An 18,299-nucleotide genomic window follows, 5' to 3' on the forward strand; every position below is an offset into this window, starting at 1 on the left:
AATTTTGTTATTTTTAAATCAAGAATCTGATTTACAGGCTTATTTTTAGTTGTCCTCATATTAATTTAAGTCAACTCCTGATCACTCAATCAAAAAATGTTTCCTACAATTAACTTTTCTATGATGTCTCCAATACTTAGCCAAAGCAAAGATAAAATTGTGTTATTTTTTGTTGATTTTGTCTGGACAAAATCCTCAATGAGGATTTACTATTATAGGAAGCTGAAATCTATCCATATTCATGTTATGGTGTCCAGTTAAAATATTAATAAAATGAGGCATTATACCAGAGTGTAAAACAATGGTATGGGGAACTTAAAATAAGACAAGGAGTTATTTAAAACTCAATTCACTAAGTTCTCCAGAATAAAGACAGAAGAAACTATTCTGGAAGCAGGAATCAAAATACATGAAAAATTCATCTAAGTTACTGAGACACAAACCAGCAGTCAAGTGATGGATGTAACTAGGCCAGTGTGCTACCTTCCCTTTGTAATTGCACAACTGATTTCTTGCATGTTTTTCTCATTTCATAGAGCTCCGACTGCTCTTTGGTTATGATTAAATGTATTTGTCAGCATGCACACGGGTCTCACATTCTGTATCATTTTATTGTCGATGTGAAAGATTGATGTTAAAAAAAATGGAAATTTATTTTCCCATTCTCTTTGGGTAAGCCTCTGTTACAGCTTACTCAAAGTCAAGGAATTTTTTTTTTTGCTTTAAAAAAAGCACTTCTGCCCTTTGAGAGATTATGAAATTGTTCTATCCTGCTGCTGTCTTTAAATAAAGAACCTAGGTGATACCCAAACAAAGCACTACAGTAAGTCTCTTCCCAAAAAGCGGTTTCAGTAAAATTTCCCAAATCAGCTTTTTAATTTGACAGCTTATCAGGTCTTTCTGTCAGATAATGCAATATAATAATGCTTCTCTGAGTCTGCAGACAGATTTTTTTTCCCCCCTTTATTTTTCATCTTGGATATCCTGGTGAAATACAAAGGCTCATCCCTTCTTAGGCTTGTTAGATCCTGTAATTAAATTCAGATCTTGATAAAATGTGTGGCACAGTTGTCATTACTTGATCACAGAAGGTATAACACCTTTCAGTTAGATACAGCAAGGTGGCACAATGGAAGGAGAAAGAAAATGTCAAATGAGCAGTGATTCAGAAAAGCGTTTTTCAAATACTGAAAGGAACAGAAATGTGCTCTTTTTGTGTCTTTTGGCAGAGGATGGGCCAATGCCTGCTTTCCATTATTAGGCACAGGGTGATATGGAAATGGAATTTCTGAAGACAACAAGCTCCAGGGATTCAAGTTAGAGGAATAAAATGGGAATGAAAACAGACCTAAGAATGAGACATTGCAAATCTGTCTCAGCTGGTCCCTTTCACCCTTTCAGGAAACCCTTATCTATTAACAATTCCTAAAAGTCAGGTCACAAAAGATTAAATATTGCCAATACTTAGAGGTTCTTTTACAAACCTGTATTTGTCTTCACACAGGTTTTCTGTGTAACCTGCAGCATCATACTTGCCCAATCTAGTAGGGTAAGTTAGAAATGGAGGATTAGCATCTTGTCAGTCAAGAATAGAACAATTTACTCAAACTCTTCCCCAAGGAATTTTAGCTGCATAGTTTCCTTAACAATATAATGCTGGTATCTCTGATGGCATCAATGATTTAAAAGAAATTCATCATTCTTCTTTTCTTTTCCCAGGGGCAGGACTGTGTTGTCAGTGCAGAGATTTGAACAGATCCCTTTGTTTCTCTCTCCTTCCAGCCCCCAGTGGGTTTGTAATATCTCATTACACAGGACTTTACATAACGTGTCATTTGCTGGGCCAAACCAATGATTCCCTCACCCCACTGAAATGATTTCTGTGTAACACTGAAGTTGGTGTGTTTGTGACAGTGCCCCTGTCCTGAGATGCCTCCCTGGATGAGCACACTCATGGGTCAGCTCTGAAACTCCCTCTGAAGCTCCCAGTGGCTGGTTGAGCATGCAGAAGCAGAGTACAATGCCGTGTGCTTCTCCTGCAGTGCACTCTATTTCCATTATCTTCTGGGGCAAGCCTGGAGTCAGTCTGCAGTGGGAGCCTTTCTCAGGACAGAAAAAAATCAATGTGGTGTTGAGCCTTCCAACCAGACAATCTATCATATGGAAAACAAAATTAATTTCTCTGCAGTGCTATTGTGTTTTAGGTGCTCTCGGAAGATGAGGTATTTTTTTATTTGGGGCACATTCGTGCATGTGTCCCCAATATATTTTACTGGTGGCATGAGGTGTGACAGCAGTATAGTACTTTATGTCTGCAGGATAAGAACTTCCATTAAACTAACTAATTCAGGAATAGTCACTATAATTCATACTGCAGCAGGGAAAACAACAACTTGCTCTGTCCTGGATATATTTTCCAGAGAGAGAACTGCATTAAGCAGGCATCCAGAAGGATGCAAATCATTGCTGCCTGGAACACATGAGCATGCACATTCTTTAGACTCTCTTTCTCCCCTTTGTGCCCTGTGAACATGGGAGAGAAGCTGCATACCCATCTCTTCATCTTGTGGTGTGATTAGATTTCTTCAGTCTTAAGCCCTGTCATTTAAAAAACAAGCAAACAAAAAACATCTTCCAACTGCAGCATCTACACTGTCAAAATATTTCTTTTCTTTAATACTTTGGATTTGAGATAAATGTCGCACCTTAATGTTGTTGTTAATGTTGCACCTTAGTTGCAACAATACAAATTCTGTTGTATTATATCATGCATATACAATTAAGTTCAGTGTGTTCCAGGAGTTTCAAAGAGCTACCTTGACCCTAGCAATGTATAGCTAAGCCAAAGTATAGTTGGTTTTTTGTTGGTTTTTTTTATTAGTCTATCCTACCTGTCAAAAAAGAAAACCTTGTATGATTTATATAACCTAGAAGTCTTATGAGCTTCACAAGGCGAAGGTTGTGTAGTATACAGCATTTCAAATAAATTTGAAGCAGAAATTGAATATCCCTCGGTGTATCAGAAGCATGAAACATTGTAAAGGGCATCCTAATTTCAGCCCCTTACATGCAGAAATTAACTGTTAAAGGCAGTGAAATTATGCTCTTAGAAATTGGTTTAATTGAGATATGAATGGTTTCTTTTCCTCAGTGTACTATTTCTAAGGCATTAAATGGCTTTTCTGGTGCAGCATCGGGTATAGTGGACATTAAAAAATGAATGAAACACACTATCATCAAGGTTAAGTATATATAAAGACAATTTTGATTTTCCTGTTTTACAGATCTGATGGGCATTAATAGAGGAGAGGTTTAAATTTTTAAAATTATGGTTTATACAATAGGGAGAGAATAATAAATATATCCTTTGCAAAGGATATATTTAAAAAATATATAAAATATAATGGTAGCTGGGTACAGGGCTCAATCTTGAAAGTATACTCTCATTTTCAGAGCTTGGTAATTGCCTCATAGCAATTTTTAACCAAAGGATTCTTTAGCATCTTATTTTAAGGTCCCAGTCCTGGAGCTGAGCTTCTCTCGTGTAAATTCAAGCTTGTTTCTGTCTGAACTAAACTGCAAATTCAGTTATGGCTGCACTATCAGTTCCAGAAGGCTGGGATAGCATATGTTACACGTGAAGGATTTGGACAGAGGAGTTTCAGACTCCGTTTCAGCATTCCTCCTCCCCTTTTATTAAGTTCTCTGGTGCTCATTGGTGTCCTGTGTGTAAAAATCATCCTCTAAGAGCCAAATTAGAATCAGAGAGGAGCAACACTGCAGAGGGCAGTGTGGCAGTGACTTTGGGGACCCTGCAAAGCACAGCCACACATCTCATTTTCAATCCCAAAGTTAGTGGATATTCCTCATCCAAGTGGTGAGCGGTGAATGTGGTTAATTTTTCATTAGTCAGCCTGAGGTAATTAGCTCAGTATTTCATACAACTGATGGTTCTCAGCAAGGGGCACTCACTGACTGGAACTTCCCCCAACCACTGGGGTTCTCTACTGGCTCTAAAAAGCTTATGGCAATGCAAACAGTGTCCTGGAGAAATAGAATTCCAAGAAGGTTCTTGTGGGGGGTCTCATCTTCCAAGTTTCTCCACATGAAGCATCATGCAAGGCTGTGAAAAAGGAGTTAATGGAAATGGCTTTGTGGGCAAAAAAGCCTAAAGCATTAGGAACTGGGGAGGATTTTAGCACCTTTTGCAGCACTTTGAGACAAGCTCTGGAACAAGTATCCAAGTCTGTACCCGGGGTCTGTTGTTCTATAGAAGAAAACAAATTGGTGTGTGTGTGTAATGAGAACCCTGGAGAGGCACAATCTTAAGTGATTTATGCTGTCAAAAAGAAAACTGTGCAAGACTTGATTACAGCCTGAGTGCTTTCAGAAGGGAAAAAAACCAGTAGATGCTTACAGTGCTCTTTAGCTGTTCCTAGAAAGCTGTAACCAGAGCTAAGAAATTCATGGAAGAAATGAGCACAGAATTTCAACAGTGAGTCTTGGTACTCACTTCTGAGAGACTTACCTCATGGTGTGTCATCGCATCAGGAGAAGGTGGTTCCTGGGAAATCCTGATTGAGCTGGTTATAAATTAACCAAAGAATAGTTTAATGGCTGAATACCTGCTTTAGTCATATCCTTTGATGTGCAGTTGACATTAGTCCTATGTCTTAGGAATGTACTATCAATACACTCCTAAGAATATTGCTATGGCACCACTGTGTTCATAATGCTGATATAGCAGTAACTTTCCAGGAATTAAAGTCAGAGTAGGAAAAAAATAAAAGTTTACAGGCATCATTTCTATACCCAGAAACATTACTGTGCTAATCAAAAGCTATGATACCTTAAACATCTCAGTCCTATTGCATCAAACTGAGAATGTACTTGCAAAAGAGCAGAAAGAGAATATTGGAAATATTACTTAAACCATAATAAAACACTTATCTTTCTCAGCTTTGTATATTTATACATCCATAAACTCTGATAAATTCCCGTAAGGAATGATTTTTAGTTAACTGCTTGCTTGTCCATTCCATCTGATAGCTCACAGTTTGTTGCATGCAATTTTTGCAGTAGCTGACTTTAGTTAAAGAGCATTCCACAGAGTAAGTCTGCATGCAGCTTTTCCAGCTGAGCTGGAGAGATGAGCCGTGCTCCAGGAGTGTGTCAAAAATAATCTGCTGCCTGTACACTTCCCTTATCTGTCATAGCTCTGTGGATGCAAGCACCATGGGTGTTCTGGGCAGAAAACAAAATGGGATGTTACTCCAATCCTTGTCAGAATCCCATTTTAGCCTTGTACTTTATTGGTAGTAACAACCCACCCTGGCAGTTAGACATATTTTAGTGTTAATTGAATATACTTCAGCCTCATACATTCTAAGTTTCAGTGTTCTGCTTTAGAAGCAGTGGCAAACCTGTGAACATAGGAATAAAAGCAAGGACAGGAGGCAGCTTCCTTTTCCCATGGAATCTACTGAGTCCATGCCAGCACTTTCATGGCTGATGATGAACAGTAGATTGATGGGCTGATGTAGTCCTTCCTGCTCAGAGGCCTGAATTTTGTCTTGAAATATGCTTATTAAACTGGAATGAATTAATATTTTATTAGTAAGTCATCTGCCCATTTTAGCTGTTAGTGTATTATCTGCTTTGAATTAGATGCTTATTTAATACTTCACTTTGCTCAGTTCCATCATTTAGAAATAAAAATAATTTAAATAGCATAATACATTATATTTAATAATGCATTAGTGCTTCATGTTAGAGAAGCTACAAGAGTTCGTAAAGCTGGAAAGATGATAATAGCCTTATTTAATTTCAACATGGTGGGTTTCAGTATGTTTTTAAAAGGTCAAGTGGTTCCCTGAGAAAAAGTAGATGTGTAAATTGTGCTAGCAGAGCTATTTTCCTTCTAAAGTTGATCTTTTTCCCATTTAACATTTCATAAGTGTTTCAAAGCAGAAGTCAGGTCTACACTGTGGGTATTGGATCACCAAATGGATTTTTTGTAAAACAAAATGAAAAATTAAACATATTGACAGCTGAATTGTGATAATCTACTTCCTTGCAAATTCACATATGCTTAAATAGTTCAATACTGATTGTTTCTGCATTCTGATGTTTCAGCTCAGGTTTACTCTGAAAATCAAGCCAATAAATTTAGACCTGCATAAAAGTTAGCTGCCGGCTTTGCACTGCCCATCCAAAATGTGGCCTCGTTAGCTTTTAAAACAGAGAAGTTCCTCATATGAAAGTGTGTCTTGAGCTTAAAGTAGAGGAATGTCTTGGTTTAGCTGGTGCAGAATCCACATGTGTTAGGACTGGCTTTGGAGTCACTGGCTTTCTCTTCTGGAGGCCCAAAGCCACCAGAAGTCACCATCTGTCACCTGGAAACATCCCAGGAGAGATCTGCTCAAAGATGTCTTCAGGCCATGATTTAGGAAGGCACCAGAGAATTGCTTCTGTGCTCAATGCTCAGTGTGTCTTCATGGACTTTTGAAGAATAGGATGCACTGAAATGGACTTTACATGGATGCGGTTTTTGCCAACACTGGCAGCCTTTGGACTCTCCATGGATGTGCTTTTTGCCAACACTGGCAGCCCTTCTCCTGCCTACTCCCCACACAAGGTCTTTACCCAGCACTGGGTCGTTGTCCCATTTTTAAACGGAGAGTATGAGAAGTCAGGAAGCAGAGCTATCAGGAGAGTGAAAAATTTATATATATATATATAAAACATAATCACAAGGGAAAAAAACCTTAGCTAACTGGAAATGTGTTGCAGATTATTAGAAAATGAGCTGCGTTTTGTAAAAAGTTAAAATTATATGCAACATGTCTTAGTTTGCAGGGGAATTATTAGTGATTTTTTTAAAAAGATATTATAAATAGGAAATCAGATTATTTCAATTTTTAACAGATAAGATTAAGCCTCTTCTGGGAGTCTACTCACAGCCATTATGCTTTTTCATGGTGGTGGTCTTGTTATAGTTCTGGAGTCCTAAAGCACTCCTTTGCTTTTATCTCAGTGAGCATCTGTTTCTATTATTTACAGTTTCTGTTTCTGTGTCTTGCCAAAAGCATTATATGTGCAAGTTTAAACCTTTCCATTTGAAATAGATTATTCTTTTATAGTAAAATGTCTGCAAGGTTTAAATACACAAATTGAAATGTCACTTTTAGACAGAACTGAAAGTCTTGAGCTTGCTTTGGCCAAGGGCTAGGTTTTTTTGGTTTTTTTCTTTTTTTTTTTTTTCTTTTTGCCCTCACTGCTGACACAGAACAGATTTTTATCTCTTAAATGACATTTTCTGTCTATATGGGCACATTTGGTTTTTTCTGCTTGGCAAAATCTGGTCCAAATAATGACATCTGTTTTCTTCCTGTTGGCTTGTGTGTAATTATGCTTGTCCCGAGGAGAACAAGCTGATACAGCCTGGGCAGGTGCAGCAAGTGTGACAAAGCACCTGTATGTCCCAGGACTTTGGGACTTAGGTGTTAACTCCAGCCAGCATCTTCATGTTTTGTCAAAGAACATGAAATCAACATCTTTTTAAAATTTAGGCTGCAGTGAAGTTTGTGTGGTGTTGATGAATGTTGATGCTGACTGCTTTGGATTTCATACAGTGTTTATGAATCTGGACATGTAATGAGCATGACTTTATCTGTACCCTGCACTGTCCCTGAACAGTCTGCTAAAGCAGTCCAGCTTCAGCAGATTTGGAGATCACAACTGAAGGCCAATACTCTATTTTCTCTTATCAACTACATAACCAAGAGCAGGATTTAACTCCAGAAGATTTTTCCGATTGTTTCAGATAACTTTTCATGTTGCAAATGAAAATTTATCATATTGTCCACAAATAACTTATGGGAAAAATAGATTTTTCCAAAGCCTTTCACTGACTACAATAAAATGCAAGGATATGAGCAATGACCTTTTGGCAGTTTGTCCTTATTCTGATCTCAGAATTTATGTGGTGATTAAACTTAATTAGGAGACTTACCACACAGTTAATAAGTCCTTTCTTATTGATGGCTTCTACCTGAATACTGGATATTCATGGAGTTACAGCCCAATGGGAATTTAAAATGAGAGCTGAGCGCAGTGTTGCCCATTTGCCATTGTTCATTTATGTAATGTATTGTTTCTGTCAAGAGACACTCTATAAGCACCTCTTTTCTAGCATGAAATGAAGATCCTCTAGATTGCTACTTGGAAAAAAGTCAGTAGAACACCCTCAGTAGCTGCTATCTCAGATCTAGCTAATTTTCAATGCAATAGGCTTGAAACATTCTCCATTTTTCTGTTGTTGAAAATCTATGGAATAGGAAACTGCTTGCAGTCAACTTTTGGTTAAATTCATATGGAAAAGGTAACCTTAAATGCTGTGACATTATGATGTAGGAACAGTTCAGAGTCCTTTTACCTTGGAGAACTGCAAAATGTCACTCTTGGGGTAATGTGGGATATGGTACAGTACTTACAACAATTCATTCTTCTTCAATGATTTCTATCAATTGTCCTGCCTATTTTAGCAGCAGCCCTATAATATTAGCTCCTTTAATACTACACAGGCAGTACAAAGGATCTTTGTAAAACTCCAGATAACAAAATATGACCTTTAATTTATCAAACAAGTCTTATGTTTTCTTATCTGCTTCTTGTTGCTTTTCATCTTCTCTTGCTTATTTTTGATATAATACATCAATCTCTCAAAATAAGCCATCCAACACTGCACAAAATGAGACACTGCATTATAGTGAGGAAGTGAGAATCAGGAAGAGCACACTCTTCATTTAATTAGTAATTAATCCAGTGAAAAATAATCAAAAACAAAAACAGGGCAGAAGGTAGTTGATTTGAAGTGAAGGTTCTTCTCCCCCTGAGAGGTTAATGAGAGTTCACAGTTTAATCCTGTAGAAAGTTGTAAAAATATTATTTGCTTTGTTTAATACTCAAGCATGAAATAAGGAACTTACAGGTGAATAAGATGTTTTGGTACAGTCTCTAAGATAAATGGACAAATTTCAATAGATGTGGTAATTGTAATCTTAAGGGCAAACCTAAGTTCTACTTTGTTTTTAGCAGTGCTATAAGCCCTTAGTGAGAGATTTTACTCTTCTGTGAAGACTGCTATCAGTCATTCTGTGGGCAAATAGTCTCTCTGGATGCTTAATAGTCATTATAAGGAATTTGGGAGTTCCTGTAGGGTATAAAGGGTCATATTATATTATGGTCATTTAGTATGAACTTGCCAGGTTTGGCACTTCAAAATTTAAAGTAGTACTTCATGGTGGTTTCTCTCTTTATAGGTGAAATTTTCCTGAGAAGGTAAGGCATTGAAGAGCTGCATTCTTACTTATTTGCTACAGGTTCTTTCTCTAATTTAGGAGCTTCTTGTCACTTTTATCTTCTCACTGAGCTGATGGTAATGTTTGTTCAAAATATTCACATTCTGCAACTCTGTGTCTACCATCCCTCCAAGCACTGGAGCAAGCCCAAATCAGCCTTCTGGGTATGTAACTCCTCATACAACACCTTCAAGACTGACCACTGCATCCTCCACTGCTACAAAGAGACCTGACATCTTTCAGCAGCAGGAAAGGACATACACCTTCATCTGGTCCATCCAGAGCTCACTCCTGGATCCAATACTGGCTAGACAAGTCTGTCAGCAAAAACAGAGGTCAGAGCAGTGTCCCCCACTAACACAGTGACTTCCTGAGCTGAACTTGGACCTCTTGCCTACCCCACGCAACCCATATTGTGCAATGTGTGCACAATAATGGAAATAGATGGTATGAAAGAACTTTAGTATAGGACATTACTGAGATTTGGGTTTCATTTCCTAGCTATGTGAGACTGTTTGTGGACTGTTTGCCCCCATATCCCACCCTGAGCTGCTGTGGCTTCCTCTCATGCCATACAATTGACATTTCAGTCAGATTTCATCCCCAACTGCATCTGGAGGAGTGATGTGGGTCTCTGCCTTCCTCTTGAAGATGTCAGGGGAGTCATGATTCAGTAAGAGCAGTGTCAAGATCATGATGAGCAAAACCAGGGAGAGAGAGTTGTTTATAAATGGAGAGAGACCTTGCTTTCATCACTTTGTTATTTATTTCCCTAACAGATCACTGGGACTAACAATGTGAATTTGTATTCTGTTAAAGGGTTTGTTTCAAAGAAAATGCTCTCTAGTCTAGCTTGCTCTTCACAGACTCACGATTTTCAACCTTCTTCCTTATTCCCTTTCAAGGATGCTGCTATTTCACATCAATAACTGACACCTTTATTTCAGAGCACAAAATAGAATTACACTCCAGCCCTGACAATATAATAAATCAGGAGGGATAAAATACATATTAGTGAAGTTCACATAGTTGGTTTGTCCCAGCTGACCTATAGATATAAAGCTATGATTAAAGTTTTTTTGGACTGCTTCTTCTCAGTTGTGACATAAGATTTAACTCTGACTCAAAGATTTGACCTTTGCTGCTCTTCTGTGCTTACCTTGATTCTTTGGAATTATTGTTATTCCCTTGAAGCCTTTCTGCCAGTATGGAATTAACACTCTGTTGTGACAAAATATTGTGTATTTGGCAGAAGAATGAAGCCATCTAGAATTCAATCAGGTTAGACAATGTCATGGTGCACATCCTGAGTGAATCATTTCCACCCAGCTTTTTTAATCAAAGAAATCTTGGCCATAGAACCTGGAAGAGTAACACTGGATAGTCACATAGCTGTCTACAATTAAATTTTAGGCACATCAGGGGTTTTTTTTTTTATGAATTACAATTGAAAGGGTCCCTGCCAGAGCACTTAATCTTTCAGATGGGTAACAGAATAAAATCTCAAAGCCACAGGTTTATTTAGAGCATGAAAAAATTTATTAACCTTCTTGGAAGTGTTTTTGCTGAAGAAGTTCCTTGTGGTTCACCATATTGGTAAAAACAAGCATAAATAAAGGAAGGTAGAAAAACGTGAACTGAATACTCCTGAGGAAAACAGTCTGTGGTATTTATGATTTCTCTATTGGGGATGAGATTATAAAATGAGGGAAATGCATACAGTTTTACTGGGTCTATCCAGATTTGCTGTATGACCCAAACCAGATGATTGGGAAGAAGCAGTTATTGAAAGTATGTGTGTTTTTCATTATACAGTAAATAGGACTTTTGCTGCTTTTAGTGGTTTTTCTGTTATTTTCAGTTCTATGTATAATTTTTTTTCATATAGTTGTTATGTGTCTACTGGTTTCATCATTACTAAATCCATGTGTTCTCCTTGAAACTAAATCCAGATAAGTTCCACACCATTTCCCTCTAACCTTTCCATTTATATTATATCCTAGAAGAATTTAAGCTAATGTAATAGTGTCAAATTGAGATGTATTTCACAGCGCACTTTTCCTCTGATGAGGAATGGGCTAATGTAATCAGCAATTATTTTTTGTGTGACCTTTACAAATCAAATTGTTATTTTCTTGCTTTTCATTTGAATTTTGCTCCCAGTGGTGCAGGACTGCTGCAGCTAGTACAAAACATAATTTATTGACAGAATCGCATTATAATAGTCTCAGAAACCATACGTATTGCATGTTTTAATGAAATAATTCAAAGAAATGTATAAGCTGGCCAAGATTAAATTTATGCTGTTAGTTCACAGAGGAGTTTCCAGGGTCACCAGAGAGATGTTCTGGAGCAGCTGCAGAGTAGTGAGAGTGGATCTTGCCTAGGATAGATCCTGTGTTAGCCATGGAATTACAACTGAGAGTTGCAACAGCACTGATGATCCCATCTGGGGGCTGCAGGGGCTCCTCTTACCACATGTTCCTGATCCACACCCACTGGGTGAATAATCAACACAGTTTAATGCCTCCCCACAATAGGCAGTAGTGAACACTTAACCATAACTTCCTGGTTTTTTTGGGAGCTAGAGAGTGTTTGTTCATGGCATCCAGTAAGTAACCGTGCGTGAAGCTGATGAGTGAATGATGATATCTATCCATGAGACTTATTTCCATTATGTTAATGTATTCCTTGTGCCCACAGACCTCTTCTGAACAACTTAGCCTTTCTTATAAATGACACAGAAGAGTTTCACCCACTCCCCCATTTTTTTAAATATAGATAAGCAAAAAAAAAAAGGGTAGGCAACACTAACTGAAACTCATGATTCATTAACTGTAAGTTAAGGAAACCATTTAGAAATAGGATGTTCTCTCACTTATTCAGTGACTCAAGTGGTAAAACCTCAATAAAAATTGTCAAAATTTCTTATTGAAAAGATAAATGTGTTAAAAGTAACTGACTATCCGAAAATATAAGTTGTTACCTCACTGGTTTAAGTATACATATTTACACACATATTTTGATGGAAGATACAAATCCAGAACAGAAATAAGATCATACTTTTTTTTTCCTTTTTTTTTTGGCTTGTTTGTTTGTTTGTTTTTTGGGTGGTTTTTTTTGTTGTTGTTGTTGTTGTTTTTTTTTTTTATTCCTGCGTTGGTCACATGACATTTTTATGGGGTTTTTTTCTGGTACTTCTCAAATTTCCATTCAGTCACAGGAACTTTGCTGTAAGAAAAGGAGGCCAGGATAGAGAGAAGCAATTCTAAAGATCAAAACAGGAAAAAAAAAAATTAAAACTTTCTGTATTCTCACATCATCAGAGTGGTTGTGTTGTGATGTGCTTAATTCTAAATTTTCACTTTCTTGGAGAAGTACAAAAGGGAAAGTTTCCGTAAAATGTTTGATGTTCAGTTTCAGTCCTGTTTTATGGAAAATATATCTAAAAGCTGAGAACAGAGAGAAATGTACATACAAACAAAATGTGTATATTTTATATATATGCATATGTGTCCATGTAGTTTTTAATATGACATGCACTTAGATGTTCGCATATTTACTCAGAGAAATGGTGAAACCATCCTCTGTGGTTGTCCAAAGAAATTGTGGATGCCCCATCATTGGAAGGGCTCAAGGTCAGGTCAAATGAGCTTTGAGCAACCTGATCTAGTGAAAAGGGTTTTTACTCAAATCAGAGGGGAGGGAAGAGATGATCTTCAAACATCCCTTGCAATGATGTCAACCCAAACCATTTTATGATGTTGGAAAGTGAAGGGACGGGAAAAGGCCATCTCCTCAAAAGCAAATTGGGCAGCTTCTGGCATGGTGAATGATGTCCATGCTGAACCACGTGAGGGATGCATGAAACATGGAAAATAGCAGTTCTCAGCACTGTAGAATAAATATCTGCATAAAACCACCATGGTTTCATTTGCAATTCTTGGGGGCTATTGTACTGACTCTTCCCTGCAAGCCCGTTATGGCTTGTAATTTTGTGACAAACTGGAAAACTGATCTCCTAAATTTGGATAATATTTCTGTTTGACAGTTAGCAGTAGGGTCCTTCTAGCTCAAGAACATATCTTTCTGAGCACTATGTGGGGATTACTGCAGTGTGTGGTTACGTTTCCACTGCAGATACAGGACTTGGTTTCTTGGTTGGTTTGGAGGGTTTTGAATTCCAAGAAAATATGCATGTTTGAGCCAGTAAGATTGACTTTGTATTTGGACATGATTTATGAATGACTGCTTTTTACCCATCTTGCTCTTCTTATCTCTCAGATTCTTTACTAATATGAACCAATAGAATGAAAGAAAAAGACATTGTTGGTCTAAAACTCTGCTGCCTCCAAAAGCCTATACATTGAAGGAAATATTTAGGTTTGCCATTCTCCTAAGTGGCTTTCTAAGTGGTATTCTGAGGGATCACAACTATATCACTCAAACACAGAAAACTATAATTACAAATAAATATTTAAAGTGTTTCACTAATTATTCCTCATCTGCTATTTTTCTGACTGTATCAGCCTTATTTTAATCTCACTGTTTTAGTCAAAGAAGTCAGAGATCTCTGCACTGACTGAGATTAGATACAGTTGGCAAATATGACAAGTTTGTCCCTTGCATTGCTGGGTTCTGGTTAGTTCTCAGCTTATGAAACCCCACCACTGATGGCCTCTTGCTAAATTTTAAAGCACTTGCACGTTTCAGAACCAGGCTACCTTTCAGCAAGTCACTTTTGTCAAAGCCTTGGTGTTCCTTCAAGACATTGTCAAGGAGTCTTAAGAAAATGTACAAACTGTGAATGCCCTGGTCTGTTCTGTACCATGTATTTGAATCTCTGAATTTTATTTAAATGAAGCAAAGAAATGTCTATTTTTTCTGCTTAGGAATAAGTTACAGCAGGACTATTATTAGACAGATGAAGTAAGTGTGCCTTAGATGGTGATTAAGAGTTGTGTTCTTCTTCTTTAAATGACTAACCTGGAGTGAGAGGTTGGATGTCTTTTGAAAACTTAAACCTGTTTCACCTGAACATGTTTAACTAGTTAATAAGAAACATCAAAAAAGACAAAACCCTGAAGTCAACTATCATTTTTTTGTAAAGCCATTCGATGATGTTTAAATTTGTTTTTTGGGTCTGTCTATAACATAAGTTTAATAACCTAGCTCAAATGCAGATTTCTAATTTTCAATTAACATAGGAATAATTTTGTTTGCTAAAATAAAATAAATGAATGAATGAAAAGTCTGAACCATGAAATGTTCTAGGTAGCACTTTTTAAAATTCCAAATTTCAAAAAATCATGTGGCAACTGTATAGCTCAAGCTTTAAGTATTAACTTTTAACCTTTGACCTTACAGATTTTAACCAATGAAATGTCTCTTTAAACTTTAAAGGAAACAATGATAACGAGCGCCTGGCGATTGCTAGACAGCGAATTCCATATCGACTTGGTCGAGTAGTTGATGAATGGCTACTCGACAAAGGTAAAAAACATTGATTAAAACTTCAAATAAAAAAATAATTTGAACATAACCAAGTAGTGCTTCATTGTAACACTAATAAACATAAAAAATAAATTTCAGTAAAACTAAATTAAAACAAATTTTAAAAAGTAAAATATAGAGTAATATTTGCATACCTTGTATAATAATTTCTATACATTTCTAGAAGTACCAGCTGTTTAATAATCTTACCCTGTTAACTTAAGGTTAAAGGGACTGTTAAATATAATCCACTAACTCAATCTATGAAGGTACTCATAGCAAACATTAACCAAAAATTATAAATCATTCATAGATTATATTACATGTTCCAGCATCTAAATTATTAACTAAAAATATCTGTAGTTATGATATCTTCATTATGGTCCTGAAAAAAAATTTGTTTAAACTGTAGGTGTCTTAAATAGTGGGCAATATGAATTGCCAATCAAAATGAAGTCCCTTTAACGTTTGCAACCTTCTAAGGGGATTTTGGAACAAACACTAATTAAAACAGATCTTAAAGTTGTGTGCATGCTTTTTGTGAGCAGAAACCAAATAGTCACTAAAGTGACTATTCTATTTACTAAGAGTGGTACTGTTGCTGAGGATTTCTCTGTTTAATGGAAATGTGCCATGATTTCTCCATCGGTATGTGTATCATTTCTGAAGCCGCTTTTACATCTAAAATCTTTTATTTTAATTGATAGCCTTGCTGAAAGCCAATCAGACATCTATTTCTGAATCTGCTTCTGAGATACTTAGTGTAAACCATGTGTTTCTTTTCAGTGTGTATGTTGAGGGGAAATAAAACATTTAACTACAAAAATGAAATATTTAATTTAAAATGTAAATATTCACCTACATAGAGATGCAACAAATTACTGCATAAATTCTTTAAAACTCACTTGACCTAGTGACTTGATGGCATGTATATAAACTTTGTGTGTATATACATATTTGTATATGTCTATACATACATAAACTCATTTGTACATAAAGCTATAGGCTCTATGCTGTAATGTGTGGAAAAAAAAACCCAAACTTTTAAATGTTGGCAGACTTGAAGAAAAAGTTATCTTAAGGAATTAGAGAACCTGGCATTCTTGAGACACACCAAAAGGTTAACACTGCTTTCAGGTAAAAGGGAGAGGGATATATCTTGTAGTGCCAAACACATTTGCAAATATATTTGATTGGCCTTTTAGCAAAAAACATATAAATCTCAAAACGTCGTAAATTAAGAAAAATGCAAACGCTCTCAAAATTTATGCATTTCATGGACACCTCATTAAAAAGCAATGAATTATGAGTCAAATCCTTTTCTTATAGTTTATTGCTCTCATTTTTCACCCCATGACAATCTGTTTTCACTCGTGTAGAGTACAGCGTTCACAGTCAACATTTTTGCATGTATATAATATTATCTTCACAGGGCGTCAGCTCACAATCTTCAATAGCCAAGCAACCATAAAAATTGGAGGCAAAGAACGTGGCCACCCTTTCCAAGGCCAGCTCTCTGGTCTTTACTACAATGGCTTGAAAGTTCTGAATATGGCAGCAGAAAATGATGCCAACATCATGATAGAAGGGAATGTGAGACTTGTTGGTGAAGTGCCTTCCTCTATGACAACCGAGTCCACAGCCACCGCCATGCAGTCGGAGATGTCCACGTCAGTCATGGAAACCACCACCACCTTGGCCACCAGCACCGCCAGAAGAGGAAAGGCTCCGACCAAAGAACCCATTGGTCAGGTTAGTCAGCTTCCTCTCCTTTTGCAAATGTCTCCCCACCTCTGAGCGTGGCTTCCTTTGTCCCATTCCCTCTGCTGATGAAATTGTTCCCCCTTAAAGAAATGCATGAGTTCCCGTTGAAAGTTCTGTACCGTACACATCTCCCGGATGTGATGTTCGCCAGAATTTTGAGGGAAAGTAAGGGTTTTGCTTTTCTTCTAAATTAGGCAAACCTGCTAGTTCAGATTGTTCTGGTGCTGAGTTACATTGCTCTGTCATCCATCTTCATAGTGGTGCATATTTTTAAGCACCCTTTCTTCCTTTGATGGCTTACATCGATTACTTTCAGTGTAGGAATGCAGGATGTCTGGAATTAGAGATAATGAAATGAAGTGGTGACTTTATCCATGAGATAGAGAAAAGAGATCCAGTTTTAAGAGAGAACAGGAAGGAGGTGTGAAGACAAAAAGTTGCAAGAGGCTGGAAAAGAGGGAATTAGCACTTTCTCTAGTCCCACGATTGATCATCTTCTCTGGCAGTATTCCTCACAAGAGGCAATGGCAGCAGAGGGAATTAAGAGCACTCTGCACCATGGGAGACTCAGGCTCCAAGTCATGGGCTGTTGTTTATTGTTTGTTGAGGTTATTTGCATCTCACGAATTTGGTGATATATAAAGTAGCTTTCCAATTTTGTCAGGATCTCTGTATAAACATGTGGGGGAATTTACTTATTGAGAAAGGAGGGAAGAAAAGAATGTGAATGAATTAACCTTCATCTTGAGTAACAGCAGTCAGACATTGTGCTTTAAAGACCTAAAACTTCTTTTATATTTATTCTTTCTTTAAAAAAAACCCACAAAACAAAACAAAAAGATCAGACAAAAAAAAAAAAAAAAAAAACAAAAACAAAAAAAACCCAACAAAATAACCCCTCAACCAAACCAAGGAAAAAAAAAGTACATTGCTAAAAGCTTTTCTCATGTCCTTTTGGTTCACATGCTTGTGTGCCCATTGTGGCACCAAGGCATGACAGACAGCTGCACTCCTGAGATCCAGAAGCAGGACAAGGAACACAGAAAGCATCATGAGGGAGAGACAGGGTATGCTAAATTAGGTTCATTTGCTCAAGAATGAAGCACATGCAGGTTAGACAGAGGCTGAGGTCAGGTTGCCTGTTTTCTGTGTAAAACCTCAAGTCATAGAGTGAATTGGGGCATCAAATTTGACACTTCAGCTTTTCTGTCTGTAGTATTTTTGTATGCTTTGTACTATGGATCAAAAACTATGATAAAGTAAATGTAAAAATTGTTATTTAACAAACTTGAAGCAGTACATTTAAGTTAAAAATGAGCCTTAAAAAAAGCATTTTGACTTGCAGGTTGCAGGAGGTTTTAAATAATTATTGTAGTGAGTTATAGAGTTTTAATAAATAGCAATAGATTTTCTTTGTTCTTAATTCCATTTTGAATAGTATCTTGCACTCTATTATCCAACTAGTCTGACCTCAGTATTTGCAGCAACAAAATCTAAGACTTCACCAAATTTACCAAAGGGAAGATATGTCTCTAAAATGTAGAACACACTCATGGTGTGAAATAATTTGTGCTAAATTAATGTTATTAATTAAAATTAAACAAAGTTTAGCTGTTCCAGTTTCCAGCATACTGCCACTCTTTCATGTTATTCCCAGGCACAGTTTTGGGGGAAGAATGC

The 18,299-nt window shown here is 36.9% G+C and overlaps 1 protein-coding gene across 2 annotated transcripts in view; it reads left to right on the forward strand.

The window, feature by feature from the left end:
• Positions 1 to 18,299, forward strand: part of NRXN1 (neurexin 1) — a 671,624-nt gene that overhangs the window by 560,465 nt on the left and 92,860 nt on the right. Inside the window, exons 18-19 of one of the 2 annotated variants that reach the window (XM_031061247.1) lie at positions 14,766 to 14,855; positions 16,288 to 16,607. In XM_031061247.1, the coding sequence (XP_030917107.1) occupies positions 14,766 to 14,855; positions 16,288 to 16,607 (410 nt within the window). The remainder of the gene's footprint in view (positions 1 to 14,765; positions 14,856 to 16,287; positions 16,608 to 18,299) is intronic. The other variant, XM_005426207.1, reaches the window with a different exon arrangement.

Source organism: Geospiza fortis, unplaced genomic scaffold (genome assembly GCF_000277835.1).
Source record: "Geospiza fortis unplaced genomic scaffold, GeoFor_1.0 scaffold271, whole genome shotgun sequence".
NCBI classification, from domain to species: Eukaryota; Metazoa; Chordata; class Aves; order Passeriformes; family Thraupidae; genus Geospiza; species Geospiza fortis.